At 36.4% G+C, this 16,294-nt stretch overlaps 1 protein-coding gene across 13 annotated transcripts in view; it reads right to left on the reverse strand.

The window, feature by feature from the left end:
- Positions 1-16,294, reverse strand: part of Evi5 (ecotropic viral integration site 5) — a 232,237-nt gene that overhangs the window by 11,379 nt on the left and 204,564 nt on the right. For 9 of the 13 annotated variants that reach the window (XM_078026735.1, XM_078026736.1, XM_078026734.1 and 6 more), the window contains one exon: positions 11,526-16,191. The exons of 1 other annotated variant lie outside the window; for it this stretch is intronic. In XM_078026735.1, the coding sequence (XP_077882861.1) occupies positions 15,880-16,191 (312 nt within the window). In that variant the 3' untranslated portion in view covers positions 11,526-15,879. Of the gene's footprint in view, positions 1-11,525; positions 16,192-16,294 lie in introns of those variants that run through there. 3 more of the 13 variants (XM_040288994.2, XM_040288996.2, XR_013427909.1) reach the window with 2 other exon arrangements.

Consider the following 16,294-nt stretch of genomic DNA (forward strand, 5'->3'; position numbering starts at 1 on the left):
GACTGTGTGGAGGATGCCAACAAAGAAGTGACTGGTATAGTGACTGAGCTTAAAAGCAGCTACAGAGGCCTGAAGGATGGGAAGACCCAATCCTGGCACTGTGTCCCAAATGAAGTCAGGGTTTGGATTCAATTGCACAATTTAATTCAATCAACAAATATTTACTGAACAGTGAATGCCATGCATCATGACAACTATAGAGCATGGGATATGGAATCTCTGCTCTTCTTCAACCCACTGAGAAGTGAATATATCGGGAAAAGTGAATAAAGGATAGAGTAAACAAATGAAGAATATTTTCCCCCTCCCAGGTCTTTGAGATGGCTGTCTGGCCCCAGACACAACACTTTTTTTTAAAAAAATATTTTTTAGTTATACATGGACACAATATCTTTATTTTGTTTATTTATTTTTATGTGGTGCTGAGGATCGAACCCAGTGCCTCACATGTGCAAGGCAAGTGCTCTGCCACTGAGCCACAACCCCAGCCCACAAGCTGTTTCTTTGGACAAGTTGGTACATTTCATAGTTCCTGATACATATCTGAGGCTCAATTAAGATGAGGCTGGAGTTAGGATTCTGGAGGATTAACATATTCTATCAACTACAAAAGAATATGATCTACTTTTTTTGCACAAAGATGTTTTGTTCTGATTTGGGAAGCATTTGGCAGTTTGGATTGTAGAAAGGAGGATGGGTGTGGCATATCCCATGCTGTTTCTCTATCCCAAACTTCAGCGTTTTTGCTGGTAAGAAAAAAAATCCCTCCCTCTCTCCTTTCTGACACCCCATTTCTTTTGAATATTATAAAGTTGAAATAAGCTACTATTAACTATTCTTGGTACCAAGATCAGACACATCTCTCCGGGATCCTGAGAACTACTTATAATAATAAAAGAAAATAGTGTTCTTATCCATCCTTAGAACAAAAGTTGCTATTTCTCATAACACTTAATATACATTGTTGATGTCACACAAAAGTGCAACCTGGTAAAAGCTATACTTTGAGAAACTATGGCACTGTCTAGCAAGGAACCAGCTGTCTACTGATCTGGTTTAATCCATGGATATGTTTTAGACTAGACCATCTGAAAAAGTGCATAACCTGATGCATGCTTCAAATCCTCCCTGAAAATTACTTCTCCCTACTGAGTTTTTAATAAATATTGGATGACAAGATGAGATTATACTCCTAGCTAAATCCTGGAATGCAGCCATTCTGTGTTTTCTAAATTCAGACCCATATGTCTTAATAGACAGTTCAAGGGTAGAGTTCAACCTATTATGAAAGCTGATGTACTTGAGGACAGCTGGCATGTAAAAGGTTTTCTCACCTACAAGGGAAAAACAAGGTCAGGTATAAGCTTTTCCCCAGGAAATTGTTTTGAGTCTGCATAGCACACAAATGAGACTCTAAAAGGTCACATCCATAGAATAGGACCAAAATAATAATTTCTGTAATACAGAAAAGCTTGATCAATAATCCAAATAATCCAAGTAGATTCAACATTAGCATAATCTTAACATTTTTTATTACTAATGCCAAAACAAAATCTTAAACACCCTCAGAAGTCATTCAAAGGAGTAGTGCTGTTTCCTGTCATACCCTCCAGGATTTTTGATTGATGGGAAGGTAATTAAAGTAACTTTTGTAACATTTGGGTTTTTAAAAAATAACTTTATTTTATTTATTTATTTTTATATGGTGCTGAAGATGGAACCCAGGGCCTTGCATGTGCCAGGCGAGTGCTCTACCGCTGAGCCACAACCCAAGCCACTGGAACATTGTGATCTATAAACCAGTTTAAAAAAATGAGAAATAGGGGTAGGAAGGATAGTCTAATGAATAAAACAATACTACCCTATATTATAACTATATGACCAGTGGGATTCTGCATCATGTATAACCATAAGAATGAGAAATAATACTCCATTATATATGATGTATCAAAGTGCATTCTACTGTCATGTATAACTAATTAAAACAAATAAAAAATTTAAAAAAAAATTTAAATGAGAATATCAAGTGCTCATCAAATGTATATTTATTTTACAAGTATCAAATCCTTCCAAAAGTGATTAGTCAAAAGAATTTTTACCAGGAGCTTTGAGTTTGAGATAATAATGCTCTTATCTGCATAAACAGGAGTGGTCCTGCTTATTTAGAAATTTTTCTTTTGTTCAGATTCTTAAAAGTTCAGTGTAAGCATTGATAATTGGGACAGAAGTACAGAGTGTCTGTATTGAACTTGTACAGTTGGTCCCATAACCAATTCCTGCTAACAGACCCAAAGTCTGAGCAAGTTCAAAGTCAGGGGTGTAGCTCAGTGGTAGAGTGTTTGCCTTGCATGGGTAAGGCTGTGAGTCCAGTCCTCAGGACCATAAATAAGTAAATAAGAACTATAATATTGGTGTGTAATAGACAAATCATATCTAACGTTTGCCCCTTCCTTTTGTGTAACATTAGCCTGAAAAACTTGCAGCATTTGTCTTCCTGTGCTTCACTTATTTCACTTAATAGTTTATCATCATTAATTGACCAAGGTTTCCTTGGTGCCTAACGGCTCTTGACAGCATCTACTAGAAAGGTGATTCCCTCATTTACAGTGAAAATAGTTAAGATCTTCTACATTCAAAGTAACTTATTTAAAATTCAACTAATGATAAATCACTAGTCATTTGAAAGTTCTTTATTCTTGTCAGTGCCCTGACCATCCTAATCTAATCTCCAAGTTTGATGAACCTAGGACAGGATGCTCTTAGTTAAGCCAGAGAAAAGACAACTCTTTATGCAACTCATGGTATTCATTCTAAGGATGGTAAGAAACATAATAGCAATAATATATGTTATGACTACAATCTATGAAGCCATCTCTCAGAAAATAAATATCTGCTGGGTGAGAAGGGGCACACCTATAATCCCAGCAGCTCAGGAGGCTGAGGCAGGAAGGAAGATCGAAAGGTCAAGGCAAACCTCAGCAGTTTAGCGAGGCCCTATGCAACTTGGTAAGACCCTAGCAATTTAGCAAGACCTCGTACCAAAACCTGTCCCCAAAAAAGAAAAGGGTTGGCTCATCCCTGGGTTCAATACCTGGTACCAAAAAAAAAATATCCTCCAATACTCAATACCACAAATTTTCAATTAGAATGTTTTCAGTTTAGGGCTGGGGTTGGCTCAGCGGTAAAGCACTTGCCTGGCATGCGTGAGGCACTGGGTTCGATCCTTAGCATCACATAAAAATAAAATAAAGGTTATTGTATCCACCTACAACTAAAAAAACAAATATATATATATATATATATATATATATATATATATATATATATATATATATATATATATTTTAAAAGGAATGTTTTCAGTTTAAATTAGTTTGTGTTAGCTGGTGTAAGGGGGGGAGGGCATGCCTGTAATCCCAGTGACTCCAGAGGCTGAGGCAGCCTCAGCAATTTAGCAAGTCCTTAAGCAACTTAGTGAGACCCTGTCTCAAAATAAAAAAAGGTTAAGGATGTAGCTCAGTGGTAAAGCATCCCTGGGTTCAATCCCAATTTAAAGGCAGGGGCTACAATTTATTTCAGAGAGGTTCATGCCAACAATAGGGAGAAAATGACTAAAAACAGAACACTGATTAAGCAAAGAACATTCATAGACTTCACAGCCACTACAACATAAAAAAGTTTTTTTTTTATAAAAGCAGATTACTGAATGTATACACATAACAACTTTTGAAAAATAAACAACTAAATAAATCAATTAAAAAATAAGACCAGAGAGAAAAGACAGGAAAATTAAAGAGTTATCCAGGAGTCCTCAAATCCCACTAATTGAATGAGAGAGGAAATAAAAAAAAAAAAGTAATGAGAAAAATGCTTCCCCAACTAGAAGATAAGTCTCCCTACCAGAAAGGACCCAGTCAGGCAGCATCTAACACACTTCTGAGAACAGTTTCCACATCACAGGACATCATTTGAAATTTCAGAACACCAAAGATACTGGAAGACAGTGGGACGTTTCTGCTTATTGATGCCCAAATTATCAATCAAGTTAAACAAAAACATTTTTTGGCTAGCAAGGTTTAGTAACATTTAACTACCATGACCTACCTCTGGAGGCAACTGAATGATGTAGGTTAACTGTGCTTGTAGGGCAAATTTAGAGAAAAGCATGTAGTTCAGGAAATAGAGTTGTAACATAAGAGTGGGGTAAAGGGAATTTATAGTATGATGGCAAGGGCACAGAAGACAGGGTGGAGCAGGAAGATGCAACTGAGATTATGTGACAGATTTAACTGTAGAAAATTGTACTGAGAACCATTTGGAAGGTATGAAAAGAAAACTAAGCAAATAAAAAATGATTAATAATGCCAAGAAAAATTTATATAAAATATATAATTGTTGAGGGATCAGGGAAGCAGATAAAAACAACTTGGTTTTGTCAACTCACCACAATTATACCAATTTTGGAATTTCCATACTCTTCCACTTCTTATTATGAGACTCCTGAGTGAGGTTTTCAGTAACTTGTAACCAAAAGTATCAAATACATCTCAATCACACTTCAGAGAGGAATAAACTGAATAAACTGGACCTAGAATTTGGAATGTATAATGAAGATGAGAAAAACTTCATCACTTACTAGCTATATAGCCTTGGGTAAGTTATTTAAGCTTTTTCTGTTCCTTAATTTTCTTATATGTAAATTGAATATACTTATAGTGTTGTGAAGATTAAATTATTTAACATATTAAAAAGTATTTAGGCTCAGGGGTTGTGGCTCAGCATACAGCGCTTGCCTTGCACGTGTGAGGCACTGGGTTCCATCCTCAGAACCACATAATAATAAAACAGGGGTATTGTGTCCACCTACAACTAAAAAATAAATATTTTTAAAAAAAGTATTTAGCTAAATGCAATGTGGTATCCCAGATTGGAGCCTAGGACAGAAGCAAAATGGACGTTAGTGGAAAAATTGGTGGACTCTAATAAAGTCTGCTATTGTACCATTATTAATGTCTTAGTTTTGACAAATGTATAATGGTTACACATTATGAGAAGCTGAGTAAAGGATATATAGGAATACGGTATATGGGAGTTTGTGTTATCTGTGCAACATTTCTGTAAATTGAAAATTATTCCAACATAAAGATTTACTTCTTTAAAATAATTTACTCCTACCTTTTACCATATCAAAAATGGATTATCTGGGGCTGGGGTTGTGGCTCAGCAGTAGAACACTCACCTAGCATGGGTGAGGCCCTGGGTTTGATCCTCAGCACCACATAGAAATAAATTAAAAAAAATATGATTACCTGGGGCTGAGGCTATAGCTCAGTGGTAGAATGCTTGCCTTGCACCAAATGAGGCACTGGGTTCAATCCTCAGCACCACAATAAACAAACAAACAAACAAATAAATAAATGGTGTTGTGTCCGTTAAAAAAAAAGTTAAAAAAAAAAAAAAAAGAAATGTTATCTGGTCAGGCACAGAGGTGCACGCCTGTAATCTCAGTGACTCGGGAAGCTGAGACAGGAGGATCCAAGATCAAAGCCAGCCTCAACAACTTAGCAAGGCCCTAAGCAATTTAGTGAGACTGTCTCAAAATAAAAAACATACAAAAGGCTGGGGATGTGGCTCAGAGATTCAGCACCCCTGGGTTCAATTCCTGGTAACAAAAACAAAACAGAAAAAACCCCATCAACATAATAGATAAAATGGACTTCATCAAAATGAAAATTTTGTGTTACAAAAAACACCATTAAGAAAGTGAAAGACAACTCAGAAAAAAATATCTGCGAACTCTATATTCTGAATAGGAATTTGAATGCAGAATATATAAAAAATTCTCAAAATTCAACAATAAAAAGAGCAATTTTTAAAATGGCCAAAGAATTAAGTAGAAATTTCTCCAAAGAAGATACATAAAGAATCAACAGCACATGAGAAGATGCTCAATATCATTGGTCACAAGGGAAACTCAAATCAAAACCACAACAAGATAACTATCACTTAACACCCACTAAGAAGATTAAAATTAAAAAGACAGACAATAATATATATTGATGAGGATGTGGATAAATTGGATCATTACTATGGGATTATAAAGTATTGCAGATACTTAAGTAAGCTTGGCAAATTCCTCAAAATGTTAAACATACAGTTATGACATGGCCTAACAATTCTACTTCTAGTCACATCACAAGGTGGTGAACATTTATATCCACACACAAAAAAATGTACAAGAATGTTCACAGCATCATTTATTGTCAGCAAAGAAAAGATAATAATGCAAATGTTCATTAACTTAATGGATAGGTAAAATTTGGTATGCTCACACATTGGAATACTATTGAACAAAGAGAAAAGAAAAAAAAAAGTAATGAAGAACTAATACATGCCACTACATAGAGGAGCCTCAAAAACATGCTAGGTGAATAGACAGAAGCCCACATAGTATATTATTCTACTTAGATGTATTGTCCAGAATAGGAAAATCCATGGAAACAGAAAATAGATTAGTGGTCGCCAGTAGCTGGGAGGAGGAACTGAGGGTGACTGCCAATCGGTATGAGGTTCATTTTGTGGAGTGATGAGAATTTTTTGAAATTAGATAGTGATGATATTTGTGCAATTCTGTGTGTATACTGAGAACTATATCAATGTGCACTTCAAAAGGCTGTTTTATGGTATGTGAATAACTCATTATGAGTTATTATTTAAAAAATTACTGAAAGTAATACTTGGCACAGAATAAGTACTATGTTTTCAAATTCTGCTGCCTCTCAATTATGGGACTTACCTTAGCCAGTGAAATGTGCCTGAAGTGATGTGTATCATTTGCTGTCAGTGGCTTTGGGAGTCAGATCTGGTTCAACATATCCCTTTTCCCTCTGCTGTAACAATCAGCAATGTCCACAACAGAAGAGAATTCATCATCGTAGAGGAAAAACCATGTAGAGCACAGCAGTAGCCAGTTTGTGGTGGATATGTAACACAAGAGAAATGCTGTAACCTATAGAGATTTTAGGGTATTTGTTACCACATCCTGACTGGTTCAAGGTATGATGATGATGATGATGATGATGATGATGATGATTATATTTATATTAATGACTTCTACTATTGAAACCATTAGCAGAAATCAGAAAATAGAGATTCTTGTACCATCACCTCAAACAAAATGTTTATGTGGAAGGCTGAGGATGTAGCTTTGTGGCAGAGTTCATGCATAGCATGCATGAGTTCCTGGATTTGATCTCCAGCATGAAAACAACATCAAAGGGGCTGGGGATGTGGCTCAAGCGGTAGCGCGCTCGCCTAGCATGCGTGCGGCCCGGGTTCGATCCTCAGCAGCACCACATACCAACAAAGATGTTGTGTCCGCCAAGAACTAAGAAAAAATAAATAAATGTTAAAATTCTCTCTCTCTCTCTCTGTCCCCCTCTCTCACTCTCTCTTTAAAAAAAAAAAAAAAAAAAAAAAAAAAAAAAAAAAAAAAAAAAAAAAAAAACAACATCAAAACATTTATGCTGAAATAACAGTGGAAATATAGGAGTGCAGATGAGAAGTCAAGACAAAAGGAATGTTCAGATCAATAAATATATACTGAATGGCCTGTACTGGTTCTGGGGAATTTAGAGGTACATTACCCTCTTCACTTTTTAAGGTACTCAGCTGGTAATAATAGCTGACACTGACTAAGCACGTACTACCAGCCAACCCTTTTGGGCTCCAGTGCATGCATTGTCTCTAGTCTCACCAAAGAATAGTTTGGTGACCAACAAGAAACTTCTCCAATTTGGACCCACAAATAAACAATTCTATTTTAGAAAAAATTAGTGAAGCAAATGAAAGGTTGTGGGATCTGTTTAAAATAGCTACAGAGTGTCAGGGGCTGTGAGCCAGACCAAACAGCACACCTTCCCACACACCCGACTCGGGCCTGTGATTACTCAAATCCCAGCACCAGCCCTGCGAACTGCCCTCCAGGAACATCACTCCAAAATCCATAATGGGAAGACAGTTTTGCAGGAAAGGGCAGAGCTGGACCTCCTTTATTTAATCTCTGAATTTACTAAGAGTTAACTGCAGGAAATGCACAAAATGTCTTTTCTTTTTTCAACACAGGGTTTTGCTATGTTGCCTAGGCTGCTCTCAAGCTTCTGGGGTACATTGATCCTGGCGCCTCAGCCTCCCAGAGCTGCTGGGATTACAGGCGTGTGCCACCAAGCCTGGCTACTGAAAATTTTCTATTTATAAATTTATGCCTAACATCACAGCTCTCCATTGTGTTTTTTTACTACCTCACTTAGCAATTTGCTTTTGAAGTTCTGACAATAGTTCAGCCAGACTGAGAGAGTCTGGGGCTGGCTCAGAGACTCCTTTAGGCTGAGCAGCATGAGCTGAATGGGAAGTTTATCTGGGGCTAAAGAGGCTTCAGAGATGAACATTTATTTATGCACCAATGGTTTTGAAACTTTCTGTTTGTAAATGGAGAGGGATTGGTCCAATTCTGTGCTCCAGTGACTGGCACAGGGCAGAAGCTGGACCTTAAGACATACAAATCAGAAGTGGCAAAGCAGATGAGTGGGGAATAAGATGCTATTCCTCCTTCCCATGATTCAGCCTGATTGATTTAGGGAATTCCACACACCATTGTGCCTTGAGGGTAGGCACAATGAACAGTAGGACCAAGGAAGGGCACCTGGCCCAGACCTAGGATGGGAAGGGCAGAGGTGACACCAGAAACCAGGTTTGCAGGAGAGGAAGAATCCCTTGGTGGTAGGGGAAAGAGATGAGGTTCAAGATGCAGTGAGTGGACTGGCTGCTCTGTTCTATTAGTTGTGGAGGGCTGTGTGCAATGGCAGTCTATTCCTCCCCAAAGCAGAGAGGCAAGGAACAGTTAGGAGTCTGCAGGTGCATCTCAACTGCCACAGCACCTCTCAGCCTTGGAGTCTCTCATGTGTACAGTATGTACTTCCTTTAAAAAAATCAGATAAACAATATTTTTAAAAAGTCAACCAGTGTCTTTCCACCTGACCCTGCTCTCTCCTGTTACTGAGGATGACCTCAGAGATCTTAAGCAGTCTCTGAAAAAGAGCCAGGCCTGGCAGCAAGGAAGTGAGGATGTGGCAGATTTCTGATCTTGCCCTGGACATAGTAGCAGCTACCTTCTGAGAGCCAATACAAGAGGATTTTTAAAAGTTCTCTGGGCTTGAATATGCCCACTGGTTTAAGAAGCTTCATTTCCAGATGGGTTCAGTGTCACATGCCTGTAATACCAGAAGCTAGGAAGGCTGATGCAGGAGGATTTTACCAGATATTCTTGGTAAAATCTAGAGTGCAGTAGAGAAATAAATCCAATCAGGTGACTTTAGCATGTACATGAGTAGGTCATAGGATAAGCAAGAATGGGGCACAGTATACAAGTATGATGGCAGAGTCTATGGCCCTGCTCTGGTACAAAGGGTAAGGGCAATAGTATGGGCAGGAAGGGGGAAGGGACACGAGAGGCCCCTCCTTCAAGTTGGATGTTCTCTCTGAACTCCTGTGGCATTGCATCTGTACCTCTGTATCTCTCATCCTATCTGTGTGGGTGGGAGTTGGTCTGGCTCATCTTTACCTCCTCAAAAGGGCCTGGTCGATGCCATGTGCTAGAGCAACGTTTTTCAGTAATTAGAGGTCTCTGGAGCTAAGCTGGCAGAATTCTGGGTTTCCCACTGACATTTGTATTTCACAAATGTTCTTTCATTTCAATAGTGAAGAAAATAAGGTGAAGTACTTAAATCTTTATTTATCCAACAAATATTTGTTGAGAACCAACACACTGTTATGAACACTGGAGATAGAGATAAAAATCTCCGCACTTTGAGTCTTACATCCCAGTAAGGAGACAAGCTAAACAAATGAAGGTGTAAATTGCAAAGGAGGTCAGACAGTAATTGGTACTGAGGAAAGGCAAGCACGGAGGGGGCCTCTCTGCTGATGATACTTTGTATCAGAGAACCAAAGGAGAGAGGGAGCCAACCTTGTGGGATATGGCAGCTGGTGTCAGGAAGGGCAAGGACCTGGCAGGGTGTCACCCAAAGAACAGCATGAAAGCCATGACATTCTGAGATTTGTCCAGGTTTAGTCCACACAAAAACTGAGTACTGTAACTCTATGCCTCAGCAGTTTTTTATTTCATAGGCTTTGTGAAATTTATAACTCTTCAGGTTTTACTTCTTTTTCCCTTCTAAGTCTCTTTTAAAAAAATTTTTTAGTTTGCAAGTCGAATCTAAGTTCTTAATATGCTTAGTATTTATTATTCTAGGTTAATAATTTCTTTTGTTTAGTTATAGATGGACACAATACCTTCATTTATTTTTATATGGTGCTGAGGATTGAACCCAGAGACTCACATGGGCCAGGCATGTGCTCCACCACTGGGCTACAACCCCAGCTCCCATTTTTCTGATATAAGGTCTACTTTGTCCAGACTGGCCTTGAACTCCTAGGTTCAAGTGAGCCTCCTGCTTCACCCTTCTGAGAAGCTGGTACTCCAGGTGTGCACTGCTGTATCTGACTTAATAATTCTTTTTTTTTTTAATGTTTATTTTTCAGTTTTCAGCGGACACGACATCTTTGTTTGTATGTGGTGCTGAGGATAGAACCCGGGCTGCACTACCACTTGAGCCACATCCCCAGCCCCTGACTTAATAATTTCTAAGCGCACAATTCAGTGGCACTAAGTACATTCAGTGTTATTTGCCAGTGGAACCTACTATGTGTCTACTTTATTTCACTTAGCATAATTCTTTAAAGGTTCACCCATATTGTTATCATCTATCAGAATTTCATTCCTTTTAACTGCTGTACTGTACATATAGATGTTATTTACCCATTCATCTGTCAATGGACTCATGAGTTGTTCTCACCTTTTGACTGTTGTAAATAATGCTCCCATGAACATTGGTGTACAAATACCTGAGTCACTGAGTATTAATCTAGAATTTCTAATCATATGGTAATGCTATTTAACTTTATTGAGGAACCACCAAAGAATTTTCAACAGTGGCTATACAATTTTACATAACTAGTAGCAATTCACAAGGTTTTTGGTATCTAATGAATAGAGGCCAGAGATGCTACAAAACATCTTACAATGTATGGGATAGCCTCCTGCAACCAAGTTATTTGGCCCCGAATGCTAATATTGCCAAGGTGGACAAATCCTGGATTACAGCTATTCTGTCATATTTCATGAATCAAGTCCATAAAATCATTCTGAGCATAAAGCAGAGCATATTGATCTTTTGCTTCTGAATTAAATGATGTTGTTTAAGTTTTTTTTACTATTAATAACTCTATATGCATGTCCAAATCACATATATTTGAATGTATTTATTGAATTAAGTGCTAATTAATTTAATAGTATAATGTGAGATGAAAACATTGTTATTTTTAAATGTAAATCTTCTATAAGAACAAGCATTATCTGTGTTTTGCTGCCCCTCCCCTTTTAAAGATGAACAATTTAAGGAAACAAGTTCTTACAAAATGGAAAACTTTAATTGTTTAAAGCAAAGGCACAAGTAAACATTTCAGGTTATTATACAATGTTACAATAAAAAATTTCAACAGTAAAATGAAATACATTATAACTTTGCATCTCTTAAGTATAATGAATGTATTATTCTATCATCTCTTCTTTGGAGTGAAAAGAAGGGATAGGTAGATCAATGGATGTGATGTAAAAACTTGGATTACAAATAGTATCCACTCTACTTTCAACCAGAAATTTTAATTAATTCGGTACAAAAATTAAATTTAAGTGGATTAATTTTAAAAGCATAAGTTTTTTGTTAATGTAGAGCAGCAATAACTTTCAAGCTAAAACTCTTTGTTTTAATAAGTAAATCTTTGATTTCATAAAATGTTAGCCTCCAAAGCCTAGTACTATACAACAATCAAGCTAGTCATGAAAGAGCTTTACCAAAACATAATTCATACACTTATTTTACCTTAAATCTGAATATTACAATACATTATGTAAATGACAAATGAGGAACCAAATGATTTCTTATGATGTCAGAAATAATATATTTCAAAAGATCTAAATCTTATTTTCAATCAAAGGCACTGTCTGGAGAGTAACAAGCTGCATCATGTTCAGAGCTAAGAAAAAGCTTTTTTCAGTTAGTTGGAACTTGATGTCTCAATTAGCAAATAATGAGTGTTTACTATCAAGGAGGAAAAAATAATAGAAATTGTGTAAAGTTATATCTTTGACTTCTTTTGCCAAGAAGAAAGAGTTCATAGGTTGGGCTGGGGATGTGGCTCAAGCGATAACGTGCTCACCTGGCATGTGTGGGGCACTGTGTTCAATCCTCAGCACCACATAAAAATAAAATAAAGATGTTGTGTCCACCGAAAACTGAAAAATAAATATTAAAAAAAATCTCTCTCTCTACCCTCTCTCTCTTTAAAAAAAAAAGAGTTCATAGGAGCATGCTACCATGCCTGGCTGTTTCATTATTCAATGCAATTTCCACTTTATTCAGATGACCTATGGCCTCTACTCTCAGCATATCAACCCACAGTGCCAAAGATATCAGGAAGGTAATTATCCTAAAGAGGCAAGTTTTTCCATTGTAATTTGATTTACAAAATAGGAGAGATTAAATAAAATCTATCAGGGAATATGGTCCAATATCTCAAAAGTCTTGAACATACTAAACACTAATTTGAATAAAACGGAGTCAAATTAAGACATAGTATCCTATTGCATCCTAAATGTCAGGAAGATTTTAAATTCTTCTAAGATGTTTTTGAATCAAAGTTTTTTTTTTTTTTTTGGTTGTTGTTGTTTTTTGGTTTGGAGATAGAGTCTTGCTACATGGCCCAGGCTGGCTTTTGACTCCTGGACTTTGTCAGGTGACCCACCACCTCAGCCTCCAGGGACTACTCCAGGTATACACTACTGCACCTGGCTTGAATTAAAGGCCTTATATGAGAAGAATGTGTTTCTAGTTTTGCATGGTCCAGATTAGAAGAGCATCAACAGAATAATGTTTACTTATCCTAATTCTTTTAACACCTAATTCTAACCACAAAGAGTACTTATGAAATTCTTTAGAATATCTTTCAAAATGTGACTCTAGAAAGATGTCCTATTTTAAAATTAAATTGTAACATTTCTCAATGAAGCATACCCTAAAAATATTAATGATACATATTTCAAAGAATACTGCTGGGATTCTGGAATTCATTCCTTTCTTTCTCCTCTAAAGTTTCAGGTATTCTTCAAAAATTTTCTATGGAATCATAGATTATCATATAAGATAGCTGGTATACTTTTCAATTTGAATAGTTGTGGAACAAAAGATCCACCAGAAAATTTTATGTTTCTAAATCATTACCTCAACAGTAAAGAATATGGTTTGATCTTCTATTAAGCCAAACTAAAGAAGCAGCCTAACATTTTGGAGTATCCAGATCAAGTTTTTTTTCTGTAAAGGGCCAGAAAGTAGATATTCTATGCTATGAGGGTCCATGATCTTCACTATAACTATTTCAACTCTGCCATTATAGCCATAAAAAAATGGCTGGGTATGGTGGCTCATGCTTGTAATCCCAGGAACTTTGGCAGCTGAGGCAGAAGAATTGCAAGTACCAGGCCAGCCTCAGCAACTTAGTGAGACCCTGTCTCCTTAAAAAAAAAAAAAAAGTGTATATGTGTGGGTTACCAGGAATGCAGCTCAGTGATAAAGTGCCCCTGGTTCAATCCCCAGTACTGCAAAGAAAAGAAAATATGGCAAATGGATAAGGATAGCTGTGTTCCAATCAAACATTACGTATGTACATTGAAATCTGAATTTCATACTACTTTTATGTGACATAAAATATTATTCTTTTGAATTTTCCCCAACTAAAGTAAAAACAGGAAGATGACTGGAATTAGCTTGCGGGCTATACTTTGCTGACTCTTGGTCTAGATTATTCAGATTTCTTGATGTGGGGGTCAAGGCAATAATATGACCATGACTCATCTCTCTTCACTTGGGTATTGAAACCTTCTGGAATGACAGTATAGACCCCAAAGAAGAATCCCCAAAGCTTTAGGATTTTAGGAATAATACTAATTCTAGGAGTGGTATCTATACTCATAACTGTAGGGCTTGTGAGTGCTGATATTCATGTATGTCTATAGGTATGCATATTCAAAAATATACAAATCTATTAAATCACTTAAATCATATTGTCAGAAAAGCAGAAAATTGAGAAATTTATTAGCTGGACCACTTTAAATGCTTTAGTGTCAGAGAGATCTGGATTAAAATCTTGGCTCCGTTAATTATTAGCTTGTGACAACAGGTAAAATTACCTAACCATTAGAATTTAACTTGGTTCAATGGACTCAGAAGGCATGTTTTCAATTGCATTTCTCAGGCAAAAAAATAGCTATTTTCCTTGCTGGAAAAGCCTAGTCCACAATGTAACTTAAGGCTTAACTTCTGGTTTTAGACAAAAACTATTTTGTCTTTTCAAGTCCATTCCATCATATTGTGCAAAATTGTCCTTCCACATTACTGATTTCTACTTTCCTCTCATCCTCTATGGCTATTCTTTCATAGGCTGCTAATAAAAATGAGAGTGGAAAGTATCCAGTTAATACATTCTTTCTGTCTTTCCACAGGTAAGTGTAATTTGGATAGTTCTTCTAATTTATCAATGACAGGCATTCAGTTTTCTAGGAAAAAGTCTAAATGGTAGAAAAGGAAGAATTAGTAGGATTTGTATGGCTTCATCTATTATTTAGAAACTAGAGAATTTGAAGATAATGTTCATAGATTATTTGCAGATATAATTGCTTTGCATCTTGGACCTTAGTCCACTGCTTAAATTATATTAAGTAGAATATCAGCATAAGTAATATGTGCTATAACCTCTTTAATCATGAAAAATTTATTAGTTAATATACATGAAGTAAAAGATTTCATCAATAGTGTTTCTGAACAGGCATCAGTTATGAATATGCTAGTGTTGAATGCTAAGCAAAATACTAAAACTATTAAAATATTAGTGTCTGGTTTTCTTTTGACCTACTATGTACAGAAGTTCTGTGAGGATGCTGAAAGAAGTCATTCTGCAATATGATATTCCTCATGTAAAATAATATTTGATGTTGGATATACAGATTCATAAATATGTACAAATTAACAATATATTTATAGTTAACTTACTATTTTTACCAATAACTGACACATGGAAGGCTCCATATGCACATAAAAGTTAGAAATTAAAACAAAACTTTAAACTCTGAAAATAGTTAACAATTTGTTTATAAAATTATATAGGAAAAAAAGGCTTTGTGTTTAAGAACCTCAGTGGCTCACTAATAAAATAGTAATTTTAGTGGCCAAAAAAAAAATACCCAAAACACAAAAATACAATATCAATCAGATATATGTCTTGGTCAAATGTCTGCAGATAGCCTTGAAAACAAATTGATAAACAAATATACAATTTGTTCACTGAGCATAAAGTATTGCACAAGAACAGTTTTATCTGAAGAAAATTCAATTTTCCATAGTTTTGAACTTCAAAATGGTTCCCACATTTAGATAGTTACATTTTCTAAACAAGAAACATTAATGTTCTTTAATACTGTTAGAACCTTATTTTACCCATTAACCATATTCCAGTCAACTTTATGGTAATGGAAAATCAGTGGTGAAGATTTGGCAAAGATAAAAAAAGGCAGATAGGATTGCAAAATGTATATATGTGTGTATGTATATATATACATACACACATATGAAACAGATAAATCCAAAAAATCCCTAATCATAGGACAACTGGATCCCTTAAAGAAATCTGTAGTCTGGGTCACAGTGACGGTCAGACAGTGGTTGAGTGTGACTCTCTTCGTGGGGGCCGCTCCTCTTGGATCCTTCGGTGACTCTCCCTGGTCTCCAGCACATTGTCTTCTGTTTCGCTTTCACTACCATCTGCCACAGTGGGGTCCAAAGACATTGGGCCTGATTTTCTGTGCAAGGGAAAACCAATGCCACTTTCCTGTAAGGAGTTATCTATAAAATCTTCATCTGAGGAATGGAATGATTCATCATCTCCTATTAAATGGTTGACAATGTGAATTCCATCAAAAGGAGGTTGGCCTGAGAAGCCCCTCTGGCCTTTTAGGCACCTGAGCTGTTAAAACAAAACCCAAATTAATTTACTCAAATGGAGGAAACACACACATAAGTCAATAAAATAAATGTTTCATGTTTAACAAACAAAATATCTTGATCTT

The sequence above is a fragment of the Ictidomys tridecemlineatus genome, chromosome 11, assembly GCF_052094955.1.
Source record: "Ictidomys tridecemlineatus isolate mIctTri1 chromosome 11, mIctTri1.hap1, whole genome shotgun sequence".
Lineage (NCBI taxonomy): Eukaryota > Metazoa > Chordata > Mammalia > Rodentia > Sciuridae > Ictidomys > Ictidomys tridecemlineatus.